We start from the raw sequence: 26,267 nt of genomic DNA, 5'->3' as shown, positions 1-26,267 counted from the left end.
TCACTAATTCAATTACAGTAGTTGCAGAATAAAATTAGCATGGCCAAATAACATGAGCATTGTGAATCGGTATACTAAAGCTAACAATATTCTATTCATACTAAATACCATTTCTATACAAACTATTTTTTATTTTAAAATGTCTGTTTTTGGGGTATGTGAAATGTATTATTTTGTAAGTTGTTTCAGGATGGAGGGAACAATCTACCAAGTGCATTGCATTATACAGGGGCTCTGTGCCTGTCAGCACGCCCTGAACAGCAATACCGGCTCCAAACCTGTACGAAAGCTGTGCTCAAGCAGGGAGACTGTGCGCAAGCAGGGAGACTATAGAGCCTGTTACAAATGCATTATTTACATCAGTTATGCACGTATATGAAAATTGCAGAACAGTAAATGCATCGATAAGTGGAAAAAAGGTAGTGCTTCACTTTAAGTACATTTTCACTTTACATACATGCTCCGGTCCCATTGCGTACGTTAATGCGGGGTATGCCTGAACCTTCCAAAGTCCCAGCAGAGATGGCAAATAAAAATGATCACCACAGGTTGGTTCAGGTAAAGAAAAAAATACAGAGTACAAAAAAATTAAAACAGCACACAGGCAAAAAGAGCAAGAGTCAGGGTCTATGCAAAAAGTATCTTTATTCTATTGTATGGATACAAAAAGAAGCACAAAATACCCACCTACGCATTTCACACTGGCTGTTGCTTTATCAAGGACCATCAAAACTCATTGATATAGTTTTTTTATTTATGAAATGGGAAGATATTTTTTCATAGACCCCTTGTAGGAGATATGTGCAGAGGAATAACTTGGGAGACGAATTTTAAGGGAAAATAAAGTTGGCTTTTTTTTAGCCCGAGGCTTTAAACAGTATAGCTTTATCGGCATGCAAAACTATAAAACAGGTATAACCATTTGTAAGGGGTAACTCACACTTCCCAGTTTCTATCTGCAGGGCTTTGAGGCTTGGCCTCGTACCAACATCTGACCCCAAAGTCCAAAGAGGTACCTGTAAGCAGGGGCTCTTTACATCAGTCTTCAGGTCTGAGTTGGTGTCTGAGGGGTGTGGGAGCAGGGGAGGGGGTGGTGGTGCCCTCTGGTGGGTTGCAGTGTCCGCTATATCCTGGAATAGAGGGTCTGGTTCCCAGGGATCTCATTCTGGATGCACAGCCCCTCTGTGATAGATAAATCTTTTCCTGGGGATGTCTCTGGCAGCAGAGTCCCTCTGTGATAGAGAACCCTTTGCAGTTTGTGCTGTTAAACCTGCTTGATGAGCCAGGTGAAGACTAGCAAATTGACTCTAGCTTTAATTAACCAGCTCCTTGCTGGACTCATCAGCTGCTGACAGACTTGAGGTGTGCTGGCTTTTTAAACCAGGTAAAGGCCCTGTCACCCCCCACTCTGGATCTTTTTGGATGTGCGCTCCTTTGACTTTTTCGTACTCTGGACTCCAATTACTGGCATCTGATCATGCTGTGGCTGATATTTCCTGAGTGTGTGTGTGGAGTGAGTAAACTATGCTGCTAATTCTAATGGTGTTTTACTGAAGATACACATATTGTACCCTTTAACTGAGGCTATAGGGGTGTGAATCCAGCTAGATTTTCCCTGCTATACCGCTAAAGACATTAGCAATTAAGAAGAGAGTAAGACCCATTAAATACATTATTGTTTATTTTCACCCACTGACAAGGGAGGCCACTGTTTCAGTTTTCTCAAATTGAATAGCCTTTGTCACATAGAGTTTCCTCAATTTACTACAGAACCCATGTAAAAATCTTGCTTTAGGGAAAAATACATTCTGGGGGATTTATGACATGTATTTTCTTTTACAAATTTACTGAACAAAAGAACTTTAGAGCATTATTATTTCTTTAAGTTGACCCAATGCTACATGGGATCAAAATCAGTTTTTATGAGTTTCCCTGTTCCCCTTGATAAATGAACATTAATAAAACATATTTACAATATATCTACATAGTAAAATCTTTATATTTTAAGTGTAAAGTACAAAAAATAATATTTTCAGTTAGTTGGCTTCTACTAATGTTTTTTTAACTTAACATTTTGTTCGAAAAGTATTACTTCAGACTAAAATAATCTTCAAAGAAAGTACCTGGAAATACAGTAAATATGTTATATCATTTTTCATTATTGCTTAGCATTATTACTCTTGCCTAAAACCACTATTAATGATTAAAATTCTGTCCTGTTGACTCCTATTTTGACTAATGAACTTTTCTCAAATCTTTCAATTTGCTGAAGGGCTGATTAACACTGCAAAATAAAAATGTTAATGCAGTTTTAAGGCTCAATCCACAAAAATAAAATATATTACTTCTATATTTTTATATAGGTCAACGTTTTAAAGCTATAATCTCAACCACAATCAATTTTGAGTTAAGCACATCATGTATGTATGTATGTATGTATGTATGTATGTATGTATGTATGTATGTACAGTATGTATATGTGTACAGTACACAACACTTTACAGGCTTATAATACAGACAGAGGAGGAAATAATATACACATTTGTTAAGTAAGAAGTTACACAACAGAAATTAGGGAGCCTCTGTCCTGCGGATCTTAAAATCTGAATTGAATAAACAGAGATTTACAGAAGAGAATAGGAGCAAGTAAACTAGGAGTGCAAGGAGTAGCCTCAGGCCTCTATTAACTAAGTGCTTCACTTTGAGGCGGTGAGATTTCAGACATAGCTTGAAGATGGGGAGGTGTATCAAGTCTAAAGGGAAACGGTTTCTGATGTGAGAGGGCTGTAGAGACAAATGAAGCGGAGAGGTGACAGCCTTCAGCCGAGGGGAAGCAGTAGAGCGGGATATTTGAAGACAATGGAGCTAATGTAAAATCACCAAGTGAGAGTCTATATAGAGAGAAAAGGAGTCTTCCCAGAAAAGAGCTATTTGATACGCCAACAGAGAAGTTGACAGGAGAAGATCAAGATACACTGAAGTGGCTGTTTGAGAGATAAAAGAAGAGCCGGGAGAAGGCATTGTTGTGAATACCAAAGGAGTGTAGAATTTGCAGGCGCAAAGGGTGCTTGACAGTTTCTAAAGCAGAAATGTCAAGCAAAACAAAAATGGTTGGCAATATGTAGATCATTAGCTCATTAGGTGCTTTGGTCAGGGCAATTTAGGCAAATTGAGGGATTTTAGGGTTACAAGTGTTTAGGAAATTGAGTCAGCATGAATAGACAAAACTATTAAGAAGCTTTAAAGTACAAGGCAAGAGATACAGTACACAGGGTGATGGTTTAAGAGAGTGAAGAGTAATCCAGGTTACATACTGTATTTACATATACAGTTACATATACAGTATATTGATCCAGAGGAAAACAAACAAAAACCCCCAGTGAATTATCATCTAATGATATTTCATAAGGGAAAACATTAATTCCTTTCTGACTCCAAATATTGTCAATCAAATTATTTCTGGATCAACATGCTTCCTATGTTTACTTATTTGGTATATCCCTATATAACTTTTCTTTCTTAAAAGATGCCCATCCTTTTTTGAAGATATCTATTGTATCTGCCATCACAGTCTCCATGGTTAATAAATTCCACATTTAACCGCCCTAACTTTTAAGAACCCTTTCTTTATTGCTGATTAAATCCCCTTTCTTCCAACCCTTAAGGTACGGTATGACCCCATGTCATTTGTACTGCCCCTAGGATGAATAGTTCTTTTGAAAGATCTTTGTATTGTCCCTGAATACATTTGTATATACCATAGTTATTATTTCCCATCTTAGACACACCTTTTATAATGTAAACAAATCTAATTTAGCTAGCCTCTCCTCATAAATCAAATTATCCATAACCTTCTATTAATTTATTGGCTCTTCTCTGCACTTTTTCTTGTTTCATAATGTATTTTCTATGGAGAGGTGACCAAAACTTTACACAATATTCAAGGTGTGGACTTACTAATGCTTTATAGAGGGACATACTTATGTTTTTTCCCTTCCATCCATTCCTGGTGTAAGAGATGTGTGCAGAGGTACATATAATGGAGACCGATTTGGGTGAAATTATATTTTGGCTTTATTGAGCCTGTTCCTTTATCCAGGCTGTAACAGGGGAGTGATCCCTGTTCAGGTAATGTGCCACTAATCCATTAGTGTGGTGGTTAACTGCTGGTAGTCAATTAACAAACACCACCTGCCTGATTAGATTGCTTAGAAAAGCCCATCTTTTGAGACAGGAAGTGAGACTCCTTAGCTCACACCTGAGCTGAATTTGGAGACAGAGCAGAGATTCCTTAGTCCACAACTGGGCTGAACCAAGGAAGGACAGATGTCTTGAGCGACAAGCTGACCACAAGACAAAGGGGACAAGATTCTAACCTGGAGCCTGACATTTCCTGTGCACACAAGGGTGCGGTTCCAAGAGAGCAGAAAAGCTTCCCCTACAGCAGCCCAGCTAACAGATAAGACTTTCATTTATAAGACTTTTTATATCTGTTCATTTCATGCTATATGTTTGGGGCTGGGAGACATGCTTATCTAAAGGGAGTTGTGGATTGCATAGTATTTCACTAGAAATACTCCCAAGTGAATAGAAGCTTTGTTTACCCCTTGTTTGGATGGTTTCCTGATGTTAAGGAAACAGGCGCAATAAAAGCCTTATTTAATTTCACCATAACCAGTCTCCCTTGCATACCTTTTTGAGCGTCAGCCTACATATGGTGTCCGAAGTGGGACAAGAGGTGGTCTTTGAAGTTAGAAGGGACCGGAACAGGCTGTGAAATTTTTTTTGTCTACAAACAGTCTGAGCAACATAAACAAAAATATCTCATGCAGCAGAGACCAGAATTAAAGTGATACACACCCAGGCAGGAAATCTAACCTGCACTGAAACTTACAAAACCACAGATGGACTCTTTTCCCCAATCCCAAGAGGAGAGAGAGAGAGACTGTTGAAGCAGGTAAACCTTATTTGCCTATCACAATAAAGTGTAATATGGTCATTGAAATAGGGGGTTTGCCTTCCAGCCATAGTCAGGGTTCAAGAAGTGAGTTAGCCCTTAAAGAGATAGGCGTTTGTTGTTTTCAAATGTTTAGCTGAAGCAGTGAATACAGATGGTAACCCACGAGCGGTACTGCTTCTGCAAGTAAAGGCTGCCACACCGCATAGGACTACCAGTTGAGAATGGAGTATACGCAGAAAAATATGAAAATTGATGCAAGACTGTGCTGAAGCAGGGGAATTTTCAGTAAACAAGTGCTGAGGGTAAAATTGCCTACTAAAAAAAAAAAAAAAGTAATTGCTGAGCTGTGTAAAAGGTATCCCAAATTGTGAAGAGTGAATGTCATAATACCCAAAGTTGAGACTGAACTCAAGCAGAAAATCACATTATTTGGCTGAAGCAGAGAGATTTACCTAGCAAGTAAATGGTGTAAAGCAAACATAAATTTTTACCTAGCAACTGCACATCCAGCATACCTAATGAGAGATTAATCTAGCAAGTAAATGGTGTAAAGCAAATAGACTTTTTTACCTAGCAACTGCACATCCTGTATACCTGATGAGAGAAAATGTGTGCACAGTACTGCTGATATTGTAAACTTACCCAAGAGAGAAAAAAAAAAGTCTACAAAGATGCCTGTGAGAGCTACGACCTCTACAAGCAAAATAGGCCCACCTGTAGGACTACCACAATTGGGGGTTCTAGCAAATACAGTGGCAACAGCTGCAATAGTGCCTCCTGAGGTCAGGAAGAAAATTACACCTGATAGCCCCAAAATGGAGGACAAGATGCAGCGTTCCTGTAATGATGAGGAGGAAGACATCTCTTATGGGGAACCCAAACCGAGTCACACCCACAAAGCACCCCAAGAATGGTGGGGGTGCCTGAACTCGGTACGAACCGGAAAGACCGCTCCCTATGATGACAAATATGATCGGCAGGAGAAAGAGCGGGAGCAATGGATCACCGAATATTTCCGTCAGCTGTTACAGTTGCAAGAAAAGCCAGGTGGATCCAGTGACGCTGCTAAAATTTCGAATGAAGATGGAGACCCCAGTATGCCTGAGGGGATGGTGTCATCCAAAACAAAAGGCGAAAAAAGAAAAAGAAAAGCGGTTCTTCACTTACCGTGGAATGAACAGACACGTCCGCAGATCCTGTGGAGAAAAAGGGGGACCGAGATGCCCTGCAGCCTAGAGAAAATGGAGAATTCGTACCGCGGTTAACCGAATATCCAGAGGGCCCAAGGCAGAAGTCGTGCACCCCAAAGAAGTGTCTGTCCGGTGCCAATAGTGAGGAACCCCCAACCAACCATCCAAGGGAAGCAGAGCCGGAACCAGTGAGTGTCGATCCCTTGACCAGCCCTGAGGATGCCCTGAAAAATTACAGGCGTGACTGTGATCGGCTCCTGGAAAATAACGTGAAGCTACAGAAAGATGTGCTCACAATGTACTCTTTGGCCAGGACAGAATTGGACGATATCAAGACTGAGCTAGATACTGCAAACGCTACTATTTCCACCATGGATGAAAAGCAGAGCCAATCTGATATAATGATGGCTAAGCTGAAGCGGAAATATGAGGAGGCACTGAAGCAGATGGCAGTCTTCCAGCAAGAGGTTCACACTCTTCGCATAGAGCTGAATGCCTCACAACAGGAGGTCAACAGTGTCCGGACAGACGTAGACATATCTCAGAAAGAGGTTAATACACTCCGCAGAGCACTGGATGCCTCACATCATGAGACCAACAGCTGTCGCACAGACCTGGAAGTTTCCAGAAAGGAACTACAGTCTCACTGAGGAGCTGGACATTTCTAAAGAAACGATTGTCAATCTTAATACAGATCTCCAAGTCTCTCAGAAGGAGCTTCAGACCCTCAACCTAGAGAAGGAAGTCTCACGCCAGGAGACTGTCATTCTCAAAGCAGATGTGCGTAAATGGAAGGAGGACTGCAAGGAGGCCCTGAATAGTACAGAGACTGAAAAAGGAGAAAATTTAAGATTAAAAAGAAAAAACTTAAAACTCAAAGAAGAAAATTTTCATTTGACAAACGACGTCAAGGAAAAGAATGAAAGCTGCACGAGCTTAAAGAAATAAATAGACTTTTGGAAGGTGAGAAGTTTGAAGCAGAGCACCGACTGCAGAACCAACTGCAAGGTCTGCGTACGCACCTCGAGAAGGCCGGGGAGAAGCAGCGAACTCTACAGGAAGACAATCTGCAGGCTGTTAAAGAAATTCAAGTGCTGCAGGAATGTCTGATTACCCAGTATGTCCCCGCAAAGCAGCATGAGAAACTGAAGGCAACCCTGAGCATCACCAAAGCAGCGCTAGAGGCCAAGCTTAGAACCCAGGTGACCCGGCACAAAAGGGAGCACAAGAAGGTCCAGAAACTAAAACATGTAACTGTGGCCCGAGCAAAGAAATTCATAGTGCTTCACAATGCAATAAAAATGTGGAAGAAAGCTCAGAGAAAGCAAAGCGTGCAGATACATTCCCTGAGAAGAGACTTGCAAGTCGCACTCAAAAAACAGGGATCTCACGCGGATGAGATGAAAGTTCTACAAGGACAAATATTGACCCTGACTAAGCGTCAGTGTCCCACAGCCACAAAAACCCATGAAGACAAGGGTACAGTAAGAGCTGGGAATACCGCTCGTCTGAAAGACAAGGTTGCAAAAATTGAACCACCTAAACAAGCACTAGCAAAATCTTCAGCCACCCAACAGGCAATAAAAGAAGGTACACGTGCTGAATCAAAACCAGAAGAATCCTTATCTGATGAAGCTGAAAAGATGGGACATTCTCTGGAAGTGAGTGTGGAATTACAACTTAATCCCAAAGAAGCTGAACTAGCAACCCCATTGAATGGGAAAAGGGCAGAGAGACAGCTTCAAGAGCAGAAAATTCAAAGGGCTGTTTTTAAACGCTCTGCAACTACTGCCATAGAGTCTGCCTACAATAAGACGAGCACCCGATGCGAGGGAAATCTCATGACCGCGCACATAGCAAAAAGACTATACTTAGAAAAAGTCCCCCTCGAGCGACTGAGGAGTGCTGATCTCAAGCACCTTCGGGAGGAGACACGAATAAACTGGAGAAAGGGCTCCAATCCCAGCGGAACTGAGGGTTCTCTTCCTCCATCCACGCTCATTCAAGTCACAGAGATATCTAGAATGAGAGTGGAAGGATGGGCTTTGGCCGTGGCAAGCCCGAGCTTCCCACAAACAGGGGAGGTATGTAACAGGGGAGTTATCCCTGTTCAGGTAATGTGCCTCTAATCCAGCAGTGTGGTGGTTAACTGCTGGTAGTCAATTAACAACCACCACCTGCCTGATTAGATTGCTTAGAAAAGGCTGTCTTTTGAGATAGGAAGTGAGACTCCTTAGCTCACACCTGAGCTGTACTTGGAGACAGAGCAGAGATTCCTTAGTCCACAACTGGGCTGAACCAAGGAAGGACAGATGTCTTGAGTGACAAGCTGACCACAAGACAAAGGGGACAAGATTCTAACCTGGAGCCTGATATTTCCTGTGCACAGAAGGGTGCGATTCCAAGAGAGCAGAGAAGCTTCCCCTACAGCAGCCCAGCTAACCGATAAGACTTTCATTTATAAGACTTTTTATATCTGTTCATTTCATGTTATATGTTTGGGGCTGGGAGACATGCTTATCTAAAGGGAGTTGTGGATTGCATAGTATTTCACTAGAAATACTCCCAACTGAATAGAAGCTTTGTTTACCCCTTGTTTGGATGGTTTCCTGATGTTAAGGAAACATGCGCAATAAAAGCCTTATTTAATTTCACCATAACCAGTCTCCCTTGCGTCCGCCTACACAGGCAAAACATACAAAAACAGTAACATTACAAACCCATATCCCCTTGTAAGGGCTACCTTATTTCTCCAGACCCTATTTGCAAGACTGGAGGGATATTCCCATTACCCTCATATCACCCCAAAGTCTCAGGGGGTACCTTAAGCAGATGGCCCTCTATGTCAGTCTCTGGGTTATCTGTATCCAGGAAATATAGGTCTCTGGGTGTCTTGATCTCAACACACCTTTGTGTTCAAGACAGTGTCTGTGTGCCAGTTTCTCTGCTTTCCTGTGTCAACCTAATTGTGAGCTAAGGAATCTCTCTCCCGTTTCTCACATTAGGCTTTTCTAAGAGTCCTAATCAGCCAGGTGGATTCTGGTTGATTGCCTGTGTGCAATTAACCAGCACATTGCTGCATTTAGAGGAAGTTTCTCGCAACCAGTGATAAGTCCATGTTACACCCTGTTTAATGCAAGATAAGATCTTATTTGCTTTTGCAGCTACAGTATACTGCATGACTTTGGGCACTATTGCTAAGCCTGCTATCTACAAGCACCGCTAAATCCTTCTCCACCAAAGATATTCCTAATTGTTCCCCATTTCATTTGTAAGTTGACTGTATATTTTTGTTTCCCAAATGCATAACCAAACATTTAACTGTATTAAACGTCCTCTGCCATTTACCTGCCCAAGTTTCCAGTCTCTACGAGTCCTTCTGGAGATTGACATCCTGCTCTGATTCGACTACCATCCATAATTTAGTGACATTAGCAAAGATGGAGACTTTTCTCTCTATGCCAAACTCAAAGTAATTAATAAACAAGTTAAAAAGCAGGGGTCCCAGTACCGATCTCTGAGGTACTCCACTCACAACCTTTAGCCGGACTTGAAAAAGTTCAATTTATGACAACTTTCTGTTGTTTATCCTTCAACTAGTTTTAAATCAACGTGCAAATATTTTTACTGAGTCAAATTTGCTTTATTTTGTACACTAACCTTGTGTGGAACGGTATCAAAAGCCTTTGCAAAATCTAATTAGACCACATCAACTGCATTACCCTGGTCAAAAATCCTACTTCCCTCCTCAAAGAAACAAATACGGTTAGTTTGGCATGATCTATCCTTCATAAATCCATGCTGAATATTACTAATAATTTTGTTTTCCATTAGGTATTCCTGAATATTATCCCATATTAAACCTTCAAGTAACTACCCCAATATTGAGGTTAGGCTTACAGGTCTGTAATTCTCCAGTTGTGATCTAACTCCCTTTTTAAATATAGTCACCATGTCTGCTTTACACCAATCTTGTGGTAATGAGCCTGAGGTTGTTGTTTTCAATCACGTGTTACTTTTGCATATTTCAAAGCAGAGGGATAGGGAGCAGGGTGGATGTAAAAAGTTGGATAAGATGAAATGGAATAGGTTGCCCATAGTTGAAGGAGAGGAGGACGGTAGCTTAGACAATTTGAATTCTATGAGAGGAGAGAAGGAATGCAGAGTATAGAGAGATGTGTTAGGACAATGAGGGTGTTGGTGGAGGTGTTCCCTATTTATTGTCTCTACCTTACGCACATTTAGCAAAATTAACAAATTTTGAATGTCAAAAGCAAACTTGATTTAAACTAATGATAAATGCAGTGCCCATAGACTTTTATTGTTAGGTGAACTTGGTGCAAAGGTACCTCTACAGTATGTATTAAAACAAACTTTTCTGTCATTTAAAATGGGTGAAATAAGAGTTTGGCTAAGCATACAAAACATTTGCACATCTCCAATCATAAATTGCACTTGCTAATAAAGTTTACATCCTAACTAGGAGTAAAATAGTGCACATAAATATAATGGGAACAGTTACCTTTTTAGATGTACTGTATATTCACTAAAGTTCTATTGCAGCTGTTGCTTTTTATAGTAACCTGACTGCAATGGTCCTAAATGAGTGATAATGAATTCTGCACCTTAGTGAAAATACTGTACAGTACCTATAAAAACATTATTACTAACTCCGAAAGTCAGTATTTGCTTACAATTTTTTTTTTACTATAGACACAGAATAACAAAATTAATTAATGAAAAGACCTACCAGAAAAACTCCCAAGTCTTGGTGCAGTCATATCAGAACCATCATATATCTCAAGAGAATCCCAGTTGTGCTCGGTGGCAAAACTTATAACTTGTATCTGGAAAAGAAAAAGCCACTGAATACAATAGAGTGTACTATACGATTTTAAGTATTTATTTATATGTCCAATACTATATCTGCAATAAACTTTGTTATACACACAATCATAGTGACTGAATTACGAGACACTACTGTATTCAATCTTAATGTATATCCAACAATAACTATCACAACTACAACATATAGAGAATTGAAAGACGGAGCATAACGTTATTATACTTAACAATGACACTATTATTATAATGACCAATCGAAAACAATGACCACTAGAAATAGTATAATTACTGTTGCAAAATAACCATCAAGGGGGTTAAATAATCTGTTATTAGGTACATTCCTCTCCAACTTGAAACACAAAATGATGGGCTAAAGAACAAACTTTACCTTTCACAGAAGGTAGGAAATAATTTCATAGATTTGCAAGAAAGTTTAAATTGCAGATTGTTCGTTTTAATAGTATTTATTTGGTATTTTGAAAAAGTGTAGTGAAAAAATTAGATATATAAATAAGATTAAAACAGCTGTGTGGAGTGATATTTTTTTAAACAATAGGTACAGAAAACAAATCCTCATAATTACTTATTAATGGACAAAAAATACTGCGCTGCAAGAAAAAGATCCTCAGAATTAGGCCCCTTTTTAAAATGCTGTATGGTTTTCTTTCCCATGCTGGAAATGATTTTAGATGCATAAGAATGGCATGGAACTCATCAAGAAAATCAATTACATGGTGCATCACTTTTGCACTGTTACAGTATCACACTTTCATGAATCTACACTTTTCACAACAGATTTTGTTTCCATTAAGGTTTGTGTAATTTCGTTTTCAACATGGTGGTTGAGAGAGATGTGCTTTTTTCATGAGTTATAGACACTGTACAAACAATGCTGTCTCCGTTTTCAGATACTCTTACTGAACCCTCAAACTACAAAATGTACTTGCCTGAATTCCTGATCCTTCAGTGACAATGATCTTCCAAACACAGTTCAAACTATTACCATATGGCTCAGGATAACCAGGTGACAATATTGTTCCTCTCCTCTCTGTAAAATTTCTACTACAGGGAACTGCAAAACAATTGTTTTAAGATGTGATTTAATTTAAACAGTGTTAAAAAAATTAATTAAAGTAAAATGATCGTATGATAACAGTGACTTCTGAAGCAATTACAAATTAAAAACTGATTTATCTTGAGTACTCTATAAGGATAAAAATATGTTATAAAACATTATAGATTAAATGTAAAATGTAGGATTCTTGTCCAGTTACTCACTTTATGGAATGCCTATCAAAAGAACCATTTATGAAGTAGCTCAAATCTCATGGGCTTCTGTACCCTGTATACCTTGAACTTACTGTAGACATTTGCACTATTATCTGGTCCAACCTCTCTCCCCAATATATAATAAATATTATAGTATGTTAACTATCCCCTTGATGGTAAGAATACCTGTAACAACAATTATTGATATAGATAGTCCCTTCAATTCTGAAAGCTCATTGGTTGATATCCTATTATTCATCCGGCCAGGAATTTGTGGCACCTTGCCAAGTTCTGAATTCTAGCCAATCAGCTTTCAGAGCTTCAGCTTTTGTCATAGAGTGCAGGGGTGCGCAAAATTCCTGTGCTGTGCCCCCATGCCTGGCAGCCCCATCGCTCGCACCTCCCCCACTTAGGACCCGGCGTCAAATGACGCCGCAGGTCATGTGATGCCACATGACCGGCAGCGTCACTTGACGTGCCTTGTCATTGCGACGCGTCATGTCACATGTCACCACGGCATCATTTAATACTGTGTTGCCATGGCGACACATCGCTGAAGAGCCGGAAGGGAGCAGGTAAGGGAGTTACAGAGGCCTCATGCCTTGCTTTAATTTAAGTGCTGTGGGAAAGAGTGCAGGGCCTCTGTAACCACCCCCCCTAGAAAATGTTTTGCTCCCCCCAGTTTTCGCACCCCTGATATGGTGAGTTCAGCAGTGGAGGGGAGGCACTGGTAGCAGCAGTAGCCAGACACTGACTGCTCCCCTTTCACTGCTTGTGTGTGTGTGTGTGTGTGTGTGAGAGAGCTCTGCACACGACAGAGATGGAGGAGATAGGAGAGTTACTGTGTGTGTAAATATAGTACAAGAGAGGGCTGTTCTGTGTGTGTGGAGAGGGATATGTAAAGTGTCTGTAGGTGTGTGTAGGGGTGGGGGAGAGAATAGTGGGACAATGTGTGTGTGGTAAGGAGGGGCTGTAGCGTGTGTTATGGGAGATTGGGGGCTCCAGTGTGTGTGTGGGAGTGAGTGAAATTGGGACTGCAGTGTGTGTGTGTGTGTGTGTATAGGGAGATGTGTGTTGGCTTTGCCTCAGGCCTTCAACTCTTCCAGACATGGGATTATTGGCCACTAATTTCCTATTCTGTTGGGATTATTACTTAAATAACAATGACAAAAAAGAACAGTTCAATTAATCGACTAAACTAATATGACATGAAAAGATCATTGCATGTCTACTTACCTAAACAGCTTGGTACAGTATAATTCCATTGAGCTAATGCATTTGGTACCATATGACAACGGATTGCCTTAGATCCTTGAAGGAAATAGCCAGGGTTGCATTCAAATCGAACTACAGAGCCTGCTGAAAACTCAGTGCCAGTCCTTCTACCGTATCTGGGCTCAGGAACAGAGCTACATTGTGTGTCGCTAGTGCGTGGAACAGCTACATAAGAGATACATAACATGAAGAGAAATATTATGTCATATGTTTCACAAAATTGCAAAGGAAATAATATATTGTAAATTCTAAAATTATTTCAACATTGCACTAAAGTTAAGCAATGTCAATCTTCTTACTGATTGATAATATGGTGAATAGTATATATAACAGTTGTACAGTAGTATTTGACATGTTATTGCTCAATGCCATATATTTAGAGTAAGCATTTAAGAAAATGAAAAACATATTTATGCCCAGATACATCAAACTCTGTTAATATTGCACCTGGTGAAAAAAAAATGATTACTACGTTATTACCGCAATTTTAAGTTGTTATTTATTTACATTGTAGTAATAATTTACCAGGTGCGATATTCGGGCCAAAATCGCAATATTATTTCTATTTCTATTATTACAAAATCCTATGATAGAAAAACATGCACCCATTTGATGCTTGTAGTTACCAAGGTATACCACAGGCACCACAGGGGTTAATACATTAAAAATAAAAACACTACCTAAACCCTTTGGCCTCGTTAGTGGCTAGTAAGCCATTGCCATGCAATGCTTTACTAACTGCAAGGTAATTAAGGGATAAACCCTCCCTCCAACCGCAGGAGGATATACCACTCACCAAGGACAACTACTGTACCCCAATCACCCACCCCCTTACCATCCCAAACAAAACTACACCCCCTAGACTAATGCCCAATATCCCTATTAGCCAAATGTGACTAATAGTGGTTTTGTGCAGTAGCCCCCCAAAATAAACATGTACTGTATACAAAAAGCAGTATTACTGTACATTGAAAAAAAACCTTTCAAATAAATGTTAACCTTAAAATCATTGATTGTCACTGTAGCTACCTAAGCATTCTAAATGGTTGGCCAAGAAAGCCACATTGGCACTCAATGGAAAGCTAGAATATTTTTTTTAAATAAATGTTCAATATTACAATACATTAGACCCCCTACCTTCATTGCCTTAGTTGATAACCGCTAAGGCAATGAAGGGGATAATCCCTCCACTACTTCCCCCTCACCCCCCAGAGACCTAACCACCCACTCTGGGGCAACTATCCCATCACCCACCCCACTAACCCCAACAAGATTACCCTCCCACATTAATGGGCTATAGTCCTATTAGCCACATGTGGTGCAATATTCCTAGATTTTGAAAAAGCTTTTGATACCGTTGATCATGTTATCCTGCTTAAACTCTGGTGCTCTGGAATAGGGATGCATGCTTTAAACTGGCTTCATTCCTACTTATCAGGTAGATCCCAACATGTGTCTATCTTAGGCTCGAACTCCAACCCGTTGGATATCATCTGTGTTGTCCCACAAGGCTCTGTTCTGGGGCCCCTCAGTGTTAACCAATAATCATCCTATAGCTTGTAAGGGAGCTTCAATACACATGTATGCAGATGACACAATCCTATATGCACACTGCCCTAGCCTCTCCGACCTTGAGAGAGAGAATATTCCGAAAGACTCTAAGATTTTTACACTGAGGGGCCCCAGAACATACTTCAATCTGACATTTTTAGACTTGAAAATTGGATTTCCCAAAACAAACTGTTTTAAACACTGGTAAGACTGTAACAATGGTATTTTTGACTGAGGCAACATTTCTAGAGCTTCCAATGACTGAGCTCCAGATCAGAACCAACGCTAACACCACCCTGTTACTAGTTTTAAATACTTGGGCATCCAGTATGTTTTGACTCCCATTTAACATTCGGGATGCTCATTGATACCCTGACATCCAAAACTAGGTGTACTTAACAGGAACAAATCCTCCCTAAGTCTGCTGGTGAGAAAGCATATTGCACAGCAGATACTAATGCCTATTATCGACTATGGGGACATAGTTTACGGCTTGGCACCCCAAACCCACATTACCAAACTTGATACCCTCTACAATTCAATATACCGTTTTGTCCTCCAATGCAACTACAACACACATCACTGCAAAATGCTCAAATAACTAGATTGGTCATCACTTGAGTCTAGGTGCAAAGTTAATCTTTCCTGTCTTGCCATCAAATACTTTCGGGGCAAGATACCCATCTATCTGAACAAGCGCCTCTCCCCTACCACATGCAGCACTTATCATCTGAGTTCTGACTACAAAAGACTGTCCATGTTTCCAAGGTTCAGCAAAGTGTCCGGCTCCTCCTTCTCTTACCGTGCACCCCAAAACTGGAACAATCTACCGGAGACTCTCACAGCCACCACCAGTCTAAGTTCTTTCAAAACTAAAGCTGTCTCACATTTTAATTTGATCTGTAACTGTTACATATCCCTATAATATATATTATCTCTAACTTTGCATGCTAAGTCTTGTATGTACTGTATACCCTGTTCACTTATGTACAGATGCAGCCACCAGTATTAGAACACTTACCTTGGAGATTCTGGGAGATTCGGGGGCAGTCTCATAACAAATGCCTCAACATTGCCTCAACATTTTTGTGAGATTCCTAATGGCCCATTGGATTAACACAGCGGGGGTCCCTGCAATTCAGTTTGAATGGGACTGTTGGGACCCCAGCTGTGTTAATACGATGGGCCATTAAGAATCTCGCAGAAAAGTTGAGGCAATGTTGCAGCAATATTGCGGCAATGTTGAGGCATTTACTGTAAGATTGCCTATAATTTCCCAGACAAGAGTTCTAATACTCGTGGCTGCATCTGTAACTGTATTTGTAACCATGTATTGTCTGTCATCTTAACTCTATGCCAAGGACATACTTGAAAACGAGACGTAACTCTCAATGTATTACTTCATGGTAAATAAATGGGACTTTTGTCATTTAAACGCATACCAAAAAACATTCAAGCAAATATACATTACAATAAATAATAAAACCATAGAAAATAAGTGCCATTAAATCTATTGATTGTCACTGTGGTTACCTACACCTTCAACGGAGGCCTAGATAGCCACATTGGCAATCAATGTACACCTTAAATAAAAAAAGTAATACTTACCCCTGACTTGATGAAGGCTCATTCTCCTCATCCCCAGGGGCACCCGCCGATGAATGCAATAAAGTGCTGATGCGCAATCATAAAAATAAAACCAAAAAATAAACCCAGCACTATGGCCAATAACAATAAAAACACAAAAAGCATACAAAATAATCCCTTCAATGATTGCGCGCACACACACACCACACAAAGACGCACACAAACGAAACAATCATTAACAAAAAATCTCATGCCTATGGCACCAAAAAAAATAAAAAAATCAGGTAGAATAGATTCAGGCCCAATCAGACAGCTTCCGAGATCAAGGTTGATGGATCCTCAAATTGACCCAAAGCAATGGGTCCTCTGTTAATTTAAGAACAGTCTCCAGTAAGTAGTTCTTTATTCTGTTCTTGATTTCTTTTTCTATCTTCTCTTCTTTCTTCTTCCAGAAGGCTTGTTGTCTTCTTTCTGTCAAATGAGACTTTCCTGGAATGTCTCATTTGACAAGAAGAAGATGAGTAAAAATATGAAAGAAGAGAAGAAATAAGAAAATAAGAAATCAAGAAAATAAAAAGAATCAACAACTACTCACTGTTTTTTAATCAAAAGCAAATCTGTTACTTCGGGTCAAGTTGAGGATCCCTCACCATTCACCCAAAATGCCATCTGATTGAAATAAGGCCTTGAATTCTGGATCTACAGTATTTGATCTGATTTTCATTTTTTGTGTAATCGGGCATTGGATTTATTGTTTTTGATTGGGTGTTTTTTGTTTATTTTTGATCCATCGGGCAGAGATTATTTTGTATGGTTTTATTTTAATTGGTTATCGGGCTGGGATTGTTTATTGGTTTTGCTCGGGCTGGGATTGTTTATTGGTTTATTGGTTTTGCATCGGCCCTTGTTTAAATTTATCTGCAGATTTCCCTGAGGATGTGGAAGACGTCCTTCATCCTGGCATGGGTAAGTAATAATTTTATATATTTAGTGTATACATTGATTACAAATGTGGCTACCTAGACCCCCGTTGAGGACTTAGGTAGCCACAATTACAATTAATGGATTTAATGGATTATTTTTTATGATGTTATTTCTTGTAATGTATATTTGATTAAATGTCTTTTGGTATGCATTTAACTGTGCAAAAGTCCTATTAGCCACATTTGGCTATTAGGGCTATTGCCCATTACTGTAGGGGGGAGCTTGCCTGGGGGGGGGGGGCGAGCTGGCATGGGGATTAACCCCTTCACCAACTTAGCAGTAATTAATTTATTTTAGTATTGTACATTCTAGCTTACCATTGATTGACAATGTGGGTATCTAGGCCCCCATTGAGAGGGCATAGGTAGCCACAATGACAATCAATGCTTTAATGGTTTAAAAGTATTTGAAATGTATTTTTACGGTATTGCTGCTTTTGTTTTATATGTTTTTTTTGTGTGGTTAATGCCCATAACTACTATATTGGATTAGATATTGGGCCTTTGTTTAGAGGGAGGTAGGTATTTTTTTGGGGGGGGCCATGAGGGTGGGTGATGGGAGTAGTTGCCTTGGGTGGGTTGATAAGCCTCTCAGAGGGAGTGGGGTGGCGGAAAGGGTAAACCCATTACTTACCTTACTGTCACTAAAGCATAGCATGGCAATGCTTTATGATCTAATAAGGTCACCAAGGGGGTAGGTAATGTAGTGTTATGCTTTTATTAACCAATCTGTTGCCCAGTTAGTCATGGAAATCATGACTAGTTGGCCTGTGGATTACTAAGGAGTTAATGTGTACTGTAATGTTATATCTTTACTATTTTATCATATTTTCATAATGGTTTTGCTCATCTTGCCTATATATATATATATATATATAAGAATATAAGAATATAATCTTATTAGTGGAAATAGGCTGACATATTGTTGTTAACCTATATACTGTCATGGCACAGCACATATGATGGTTTTTTTGTATGTTTGTATGGGTTTTTTTTTTTTTTTTTTGTGTAGACCTATGATATTTTGTATCCTAGTTTTTTTCATGTGACCGGCCAATCTGGTTTGCTTCATTGTGGGAATTTTGTTCCCGCAAAGATGCTACCACTTTAGGATATTTTATTATACATTTTTGGGTCTATTTAATTGCATATCATTTAATTATTTATTTTTCATTCTATATTTTCTTTTCATTTCTGGTTCTTCAGTTAGTTGTTTGTATGTCTGTTATTTTTTGATTAATAAAATTACCCTTTCTATTTTTTGCTAACATATGTCTGAGTGCTCTTTAAAAGGTTTCTTTTCTCTGTGTTTTTATATTCATTATTTTCCTCTAGCACCACCTAGCAATTTATGTTTTCTCTGTAATTACTTTTTCAGATTTATTTCTCTGATTTAGGAAGGTTTAGACACAGCATTATTTATTGGTAGTTGATGCGGTATTCATTTTTGGTGTAAGATATATATATATATATATATATATAATGGCTATTTATTGGCCCTTATATTGATAGAAATTATAGGGATAATGTCAGCCAGAAGTAGGGGATACATTATTTGTGGTCTTTCTACCGTCAATCCCATTCCAATAAATATTGGAACGTGATGAATATCCATTTTTACCAAACAATGCGGTATTTTGCCACTTTTTTAATCAGATCTGATATTTTTAGAGGATACAATAAAGGGCCTCATGCAGAGAGCAGCGCTATTTGAAATCTCGCCATTTTCCCGCTAAAATCGCGCTAAAAACAGGTGAAAATGGCGAGCTAGGGAAAACGCGCCATTTTTTTTTTTAAACACGCCTTTCTACCGGCGAGAACCTAAATCTCCCCTGTTGAAAAAATATCCATATTCAGAAAGGCGCGATCGCCATCTAGTGGCTGATCGCGCCAATAACATGGAGAGAAATTCTCTATTTAACTCCGCCAAAAAAATTTGGCAAGAAGCTGGAGGTCGGCAGCCGGTGGGGGAGGAAAAAAAAAAAACGCGTTTTTTTTTCAACACGTTTCAACAGCGCTCATATCGCTGGTTGAAACTCTCCATATGCAGAAAGGATTCTAAATGCAGTTTTCGGACCTATCTGCATATGGAGAAAAAAACTCTCCATTAAAGCTTCTTTTTATTCCCCTCTCCAATTTTAAATAGCGCTGCTCTCTGTATGAGGCCCAAAGTGTTTTATTTTTGGCGATGCAATGTTGATGTATTACACAATAAAAAATAAAGCACTTTTTTAGTGATAATACCACCTTTTTAGGTTACAGCAGCTTGATGTATCCGGGCCTTAGATGCACTTTTTGCCATTTGTGTAGTGATGCAAACACTTTACGGCCAAAGAACCAAAGACCAATCTTTCAAGTCCATTGTGGCAGTACAGTAGAAATGACGCATATACACAGTACATTTAAAGATGTTAAGTGTAAACTTTAATACATTCAACTTCCAGACTCAAAAAGCAATGGAATCAAGATACTGGATCACGACACATTAGGGCAACATATACAGTACCTTTTCTGTCCCACATTTTATAGAATGTGTTAGCCTAGCAGCCTAGCACCTCTATACTCCTTACACACCTTAGATATTTGACCTGGTATAATTTTCTTAATATCATGATTGTCTGACTTTCTACATTACCTACAGTTGGGTCGAACCCTCATTGTGCTATGGATTGTATGTGTGTTTATCCTAAGAAAGTGATCATGACCCACTAAGATAACACAGACTTATTAATGTTTAAAGCTTTCTACCTGTATTTATCAGATATTTATAGAAACATTTAATGGATAAAGAATTTCCTGAGTCTTGGCATGATGAACTCTTACAGTATAAGACTTTATATTTAATACCATCTGAACTTGGCACATGCTAAGGGGTATTGACTTTAAGTGAGCGTATAAATGAAATATCACACTACTACCTACAAAGTTGCTGGATTATTATTTTATTTCTCTAGTGCGCATTCAACCTCCCATTACACCACTTATTTTAGCCCGCAATAATTACTCATATGCATGTAATTTACTTTTGCTCTCCAAAAGTAAACAGTGGAAAACATTGGGTACAAAGGCATATACAGAAAACATAAAAGTTGTTTATAATGAAAAAGTTATTGGAAATTGGCAAGTGATTTTATACTGTAATATGGCCTTGCTCAATACAAATTAAGTCTCAGTTGGCAAAAACAAATTATTAATACATTGATAAATTAATCTATTCTATTTTTTGCAAGCCTCATCCAGAATTGCATGAGTTAAAATAACAACTACAGAATATATACTATCCACAATGATATGAAAAAACAATCATGCGTGCTAGTTTAAATCCTAAAATATGGTAATCTTACTTAAATATCTCGCCTTCAGATGACAGCAAGTATTTCTCAGTTGGCAATAACAGTGAATTATGACAGTGTTTTTGGACACACTATTCTTTCTATTACCTTGATGAATTTCTAAAATCACAACTCAGTATTTATGTATTCGAGAGATTAAAAACATTACATGTGTTCATCTAGAAAATTTGAATTTGACTTACACGGTGCTAATGCTTGTAATGATATTTCCATAATGGTCCTTTTTGGAAATTGTAAGAATTATATATCAATTTTTAAAGAATGTTAAAAAAAAAAAAAAAAAAAAAGAATGCAAACTGTGTGGTACTGTAGATTGTTCATCCATTTCTCCAGGATTGCTAAAATATTTTCCGATGGTATATGGCTGTTTATTTATATCATATTTGTATGTAAATTATATCGCCACCTGCAAACATACTGTAAAGAGTCTTTCATTTCATGTTAACAATATCAGTGAATGTAGAAATATGGATAAACTTCTAGGGATAATGTAGAAAACTTGTGATATTCATTATCTCAATTATATAAGTTTTTGGTATTATCCATATTGCCAAATGAAAGGGCGTAGGTTTTTTTGCAATAAGAGATAGTAGTGTATTGCACAGAACTGCATTTCAGATTACTTTTGCTGTAAAGTGTAAAATAAAAGTCAGAAGATGTATGTCACATATGGCACACCTGTGAGCACATGACCTGCATGCGGGACAAGGGTTAATACACAGCTCTCTAGCTGACCCACTTTTCACCTTCACAAAAGTCTGTCAAATTAACAATATCTCCCCTCACTCCATCTCTCTATACCATCTGTCACGAACAGCACGTGACTTAGATATGCAACCAGAGATAAAATACACGGCTACTCTTGCCAGCTCACCTTCCTCCTCCGCAAAGTACTTCCAAATAGTTAATATTAACCTCTTACTCGATTTCAATATTATCTATTCACTGCCACCACCAAAGAAATATGAAAAAATGTATATTATATATATATATATATATATATATATATATATATATATATACATACATATATACATGCGCTCTTTATGGCTTAGTCTGTTCGCGCTCTTTATGGCACAGTCTTCTAGGATTAACAAAGAGAACGCACAATATTCTATCATTCAGGCTTTTGCCTGTTTTTATTCTGTCCCAGTAGGGGAGTGCAACTTTTAACGGATATATATTTGAGGAACTCCGTCCTTTACCTTTAGTGGTTTATGCTTCATATAAATGACAGACAATACACTGTAAATCAGGCAAACTGCACTTTAAGGAAAAACCAAAGCCAAACCAAATAAAATTAAAGCCTACTCCACGGTAGGGAGGCCAACTATAAAACCCTATCTAACTAACACACTAGCTAGCTAGCTATCTCCAATTTCCAGTTTTAAACAAAGCACATTGTAACGTACAATAGGAATAATTAGTTGTCCTTATCTGTATTTGTGGGAACTCAGTCCCAAGAGAGTCCAGGCAATCCTTCTGGACATACTTGAAGGGGGTGTCCTCCTTGAAATGAATGCAGGGAGCTGCGTAGTCACAGGTTCTAGGAGAGAGACTGATGCAGCAAACCTAACTGCCATAAATACCTGTTCAACTAGGAGAGCAGGTTAGTGGAATTAGAACCATTGTGAATGCTGGTCTGACTTTCCTATCCACCAGCCTCAGTAACTGTGAAGCTATGGGATGGATCACATTTACTTTCTGACTGCACTCTGATCTAAATTTGACAGAAAGCTGCCTAATATCCTGTATTATAATGTTGCTGCCTAATATCCTATATATATACTGTCTGCAAGGATCCCAAATCCCTGTTCCTTAAAGAAAAAACAATGCACTTAAAACACAAATCTGTGTAATAATTATGCCCCTTTACAAAGCATTAGTAAGACCACACCTTGAATATGGAGTACAATTTTGGGCACCAATCCTAAGAAAAGACATCGTGGAACTAGAGAGAGTGCAGAGAAGAGCCACCAAATTAATAAAGGGGATGGACATTCTAACTTATGAGGAGAGGCTAGCTAAATTAGATTTATTTACATTAGAAAAGAGGCGTCTAAGAGGGGATATGATAACTATAAACAAATATATTCAGGGACAATACAAGGAGCTTTCAAAAGAACTATTCATCCCACGGGCAGTACAAAGGACTCAGGGCCATCCCTTAAGGTTGGAGGAAAGGAAATTTCACCAGCAACAAAGGAAAGGGTTCTTTACAGTAAGGGCAGTTAAAATGTGGAATTCATTACCCATGGAGACTGTGATGACAGATACAAGAGATTTGTTCAAAAAAAAGTTGGACATCTTTTTAGATGGGAAAGTTATACAGTTATATACAGTAGCGACATTATTTATTCTTACACTTCCCGCACAGCAGGATGCGTGCGGGAAGCGTGGTGACGCGGCTTGTTGCGGCGCACTGTGACGTCACAGTCACGTGCGCGCCCGGCTTCCCCGGCTTCCCCCGACACCCCTGGAGTTTAAAGTGAGGTAAGCGGGGGTGCGGGGAAGCAGAGGGGCAGAGCAGGAGCCGGGTTCGGGGTCGGGAAGGGGGACAAAAATGCACCCGAAGTGGAGGGGGGGTGCATGGAGGAAACGCGGCAGCGCGCGGTCTAGACTGGCGCCAGCCGGAGTAGATCCCGGCATGCCGCCGGCATTGGTAAGAATAAAGTATGCCGCTACTGTACCAAATATGTATACATGGGAAGGATGTTGATCCAGGGATTAATCCGATTGCCAATTCTTGGAGTCAGGAAGGAATTCATTTTTCCCCTTAATTGGGTTTTTTGTTTGCCTTCCTCTGGATCAATAAGTATAGATATAGGATAAAGTATCTGTTGTCTAAATTTAGCATAGGTTGAACCTGATGGACGGAAGTCTTTTTTCAACCTCATCTACTATATAACTATGTAACTATGTAACTATGTGTAAAATGTACATATTCTCTACACAGCGTTTAACAGTTCATTCAGAGCCCCAAAGCAATACTTATTAAAGATTGTTTTAATATTTAAAAATACATTGCTTTAGATTACAAAAAAAGATTATTACAAGAACATTCAATTACAATAAATGCAGAACATTGTGTAAAACTAAAAGGATAAAACAAAAAGGTCTTTCCCAGAGAGGTTACTGGAGTAGAAAATTAAAATGCACGTGTCTGATCCCAAACACACCTCTTTTGAATTCTAATTTTCATATTCCCTGGTGAGACATTTGTACTATTTATCCCCATGGAAATAACATAAGACCCAACCCTCCCATATACCAGGTACTGCTGAAAAGTGTACAACTTAGAGAAAACAAACCTCTTTGGACGTTTAAAAAGTCTTGACTGAATATACGAATGACAAAACAAACAGTTAAACTGTTAACAATTTATGTTGGTATATATTCAATTGAACTGTTAGAAACATACTCTTTGTGAGACATTTCTGTCAATGATCTGTCTCCATTCCCTTTCTCGCATTCCCTCACTTCCCCCCCCACCCTCACTACCTCTCTCCCCTTACCTCTCCCCCTCTTTTCCCTCACAACTCCCCTCCCCTTACTCCTTCCCCTCCCCCTAATACTCCCTGCCCCAGCAGAGGGTTTAGTGAGGGGGGGAAGATAGTTTCCCAATATAGCCCATCATCACAGAAGACACCAGGGGGGTATCCAAGGGAGATAGTATCAAAGTGTGGGGTAGAGAGAGCTTCCCATTACAGCCTTTCATCCCAAGGGACTCAGAGGAAGTGCTGAAGGGGGACTGTCCCAAAGAGGGGGATAGTGGAGGTTTTCAATTGCAGCCCATAACCTTGGATATGACAGTATTTCAGGACATGGGAAATAATGATATATCAGCACAGGCCTGACTGCTGAGGGTGAGGCAGGGAGACAGCCAGCTAAGGGAAGAGAGAGCCTGGGAGAGATAGAGACAGCAAAAGAAAAAACAATAGCGAGGCAGAGAGACAGTCAGTAGAGGGAAGAGATAGAGAGATTGGGAAAGAGAGAGATAGAGACAATAATGGGCAAGAGGCAGTGATGCAGAGACCAAGAGACAGCCAGCCAGAAAAAGAAAGAGAGTGAGAGACAGTACAGAGAAAGATGGACTGCCAGAGCAAGAGAGCAGGACCAAGAGACAGCAAGAGAGGAAGAGAGACTGTAAGGAAGAAAGCAAGGCTCTCAGAGAGAGATAAAGAGCCTAAGAGACAGTCTAAGGAAGAGACAGTTAGAAAGAGATAACCAGTAGGGATGTGGATTACTGACTGGGACGATATGGATGGTCTATCATGCCAAGGTGAAGGCGGTATTCATGTGAGCATGGAGACTGGAGTGTAAACCAGCCTATTTGCTTATATTAACAAGGGAGATGTCATGATAATAACATGAGATATTAAGGGGCCTATTCTATACGTCTTCCTAAAAAAATCGCTTATGATTACGCCACCAGTTGTTTAGTGTTGCTATCACGGTATTCAGAAAGCCTCAATTACCTGTGATAGCAAAATACCCAAAATGGGCGAGTAGCCGGCGAAGTGAGGATCGCCTCTCTCAAAAGGGCTTACCCGGCGATTTGTTCCAGCTGCAGAGAGAGCTGCACAGAGAGCCACCTCTCCCTGCGCATATCTCAACAGCGATCGAAATATTTTAATATAAATTTTAATACTAGTGTAGATGAGCAGGGGATCTCTGGAGCAGATAATAGTTATTTTGCCCATAAATGTGTTGTATGTGTTGTGGGGGGTTGTTTGGGGTAGAGGAGGTAGGTAGTATGGTTGTTTTGTTTATTTTTGTTTATTGTATGTAGAGGGATTGGTGATGGGGTAGTAGCCATAGAATGGATGTTTAGGCCACGTGGGGGGGTTACAGGTGAAGTTAACCCCTTCATTACCTTAGCGGTATTAACCTCTAAGGTAATGAAGGGGTAAACTCCCCCGCAATCCCCCTGCAAGGCCTAAACACCCACTAAGGGCCAAATACCACATTCACCCACCCCCCGCTACCCACAATAAGCATGGCACTGGTAGTTAACCCATTCATTGCCTTAGCGGTCCGCCCCTAAAATAATGAAGTTGCCTGTAAATGCATTTTTATTTTATGGAATTCATGCCGGGGGCCTCCAATGCTGATATTACTGGGTATCAGCTCCAGAGACACCTGACATCAATCCGATGCAGGAAAAGTTCTCTCTCACCTCCTTCTCTGCAGTTTCTCACCAGCCTCACGCCAACATTTTCTGGCATGAGGATTTTGGGAGAAACTCGCCATT

The 26,267-nt window shown here is 39.5% G+C and overlaps 1 protein-coding gene across 1 annotated transcript in view; it reads right to left on the bottom strand.

The window, feature by feature from the left end:
* The window catches only part of CSMD1 (CUB and Sushi multiple domains 1), a 2,556,145-nt gene that overhangs the window by 372,742 nt on the left and 2,157,136 nt on the right, over positions 1–26,267 (bottom strand). The window contains exons 34-36 of the mRNA XM_075598211.1: positions 13,501–13,704; positions 11,943–12,067; positions 10,901–10,997 (exon numbers count right to left, since the gene is read on the bottom strand). Coding sequence (XP_075454326.1) covers positions 10,901–10,997; positions 11,943–12,067; positions 13,501–13,704 — 426 coding nt within the window. The remainder of the gene's footprint in view (positions 1–10,900; positions 10,998–11,942; positions 12,068–13,500; positions 13,705–26,267) is intronic.

Source organism: Ascaphus truei, chromosome 4 (genome assembly GCF_040206685.1).
Source record: "Ascaphus truei isolate aAscTru1 chromosome 4, aAscTru1.hap1, whole genome shotgun sequence".
NCBI classification, from domain to species: domain Eukaryota; kingdom Metazoa; phylum Chordata; class Amphibia; order Anura; family Ascaphidae; genus Ascaphus; species Ascaphus truei.
The sequence above is the reverse complement of the archived record's forward strand: the minus strand, read 5'-3'. Positions and strand labels throughout refer to the sequence as shown.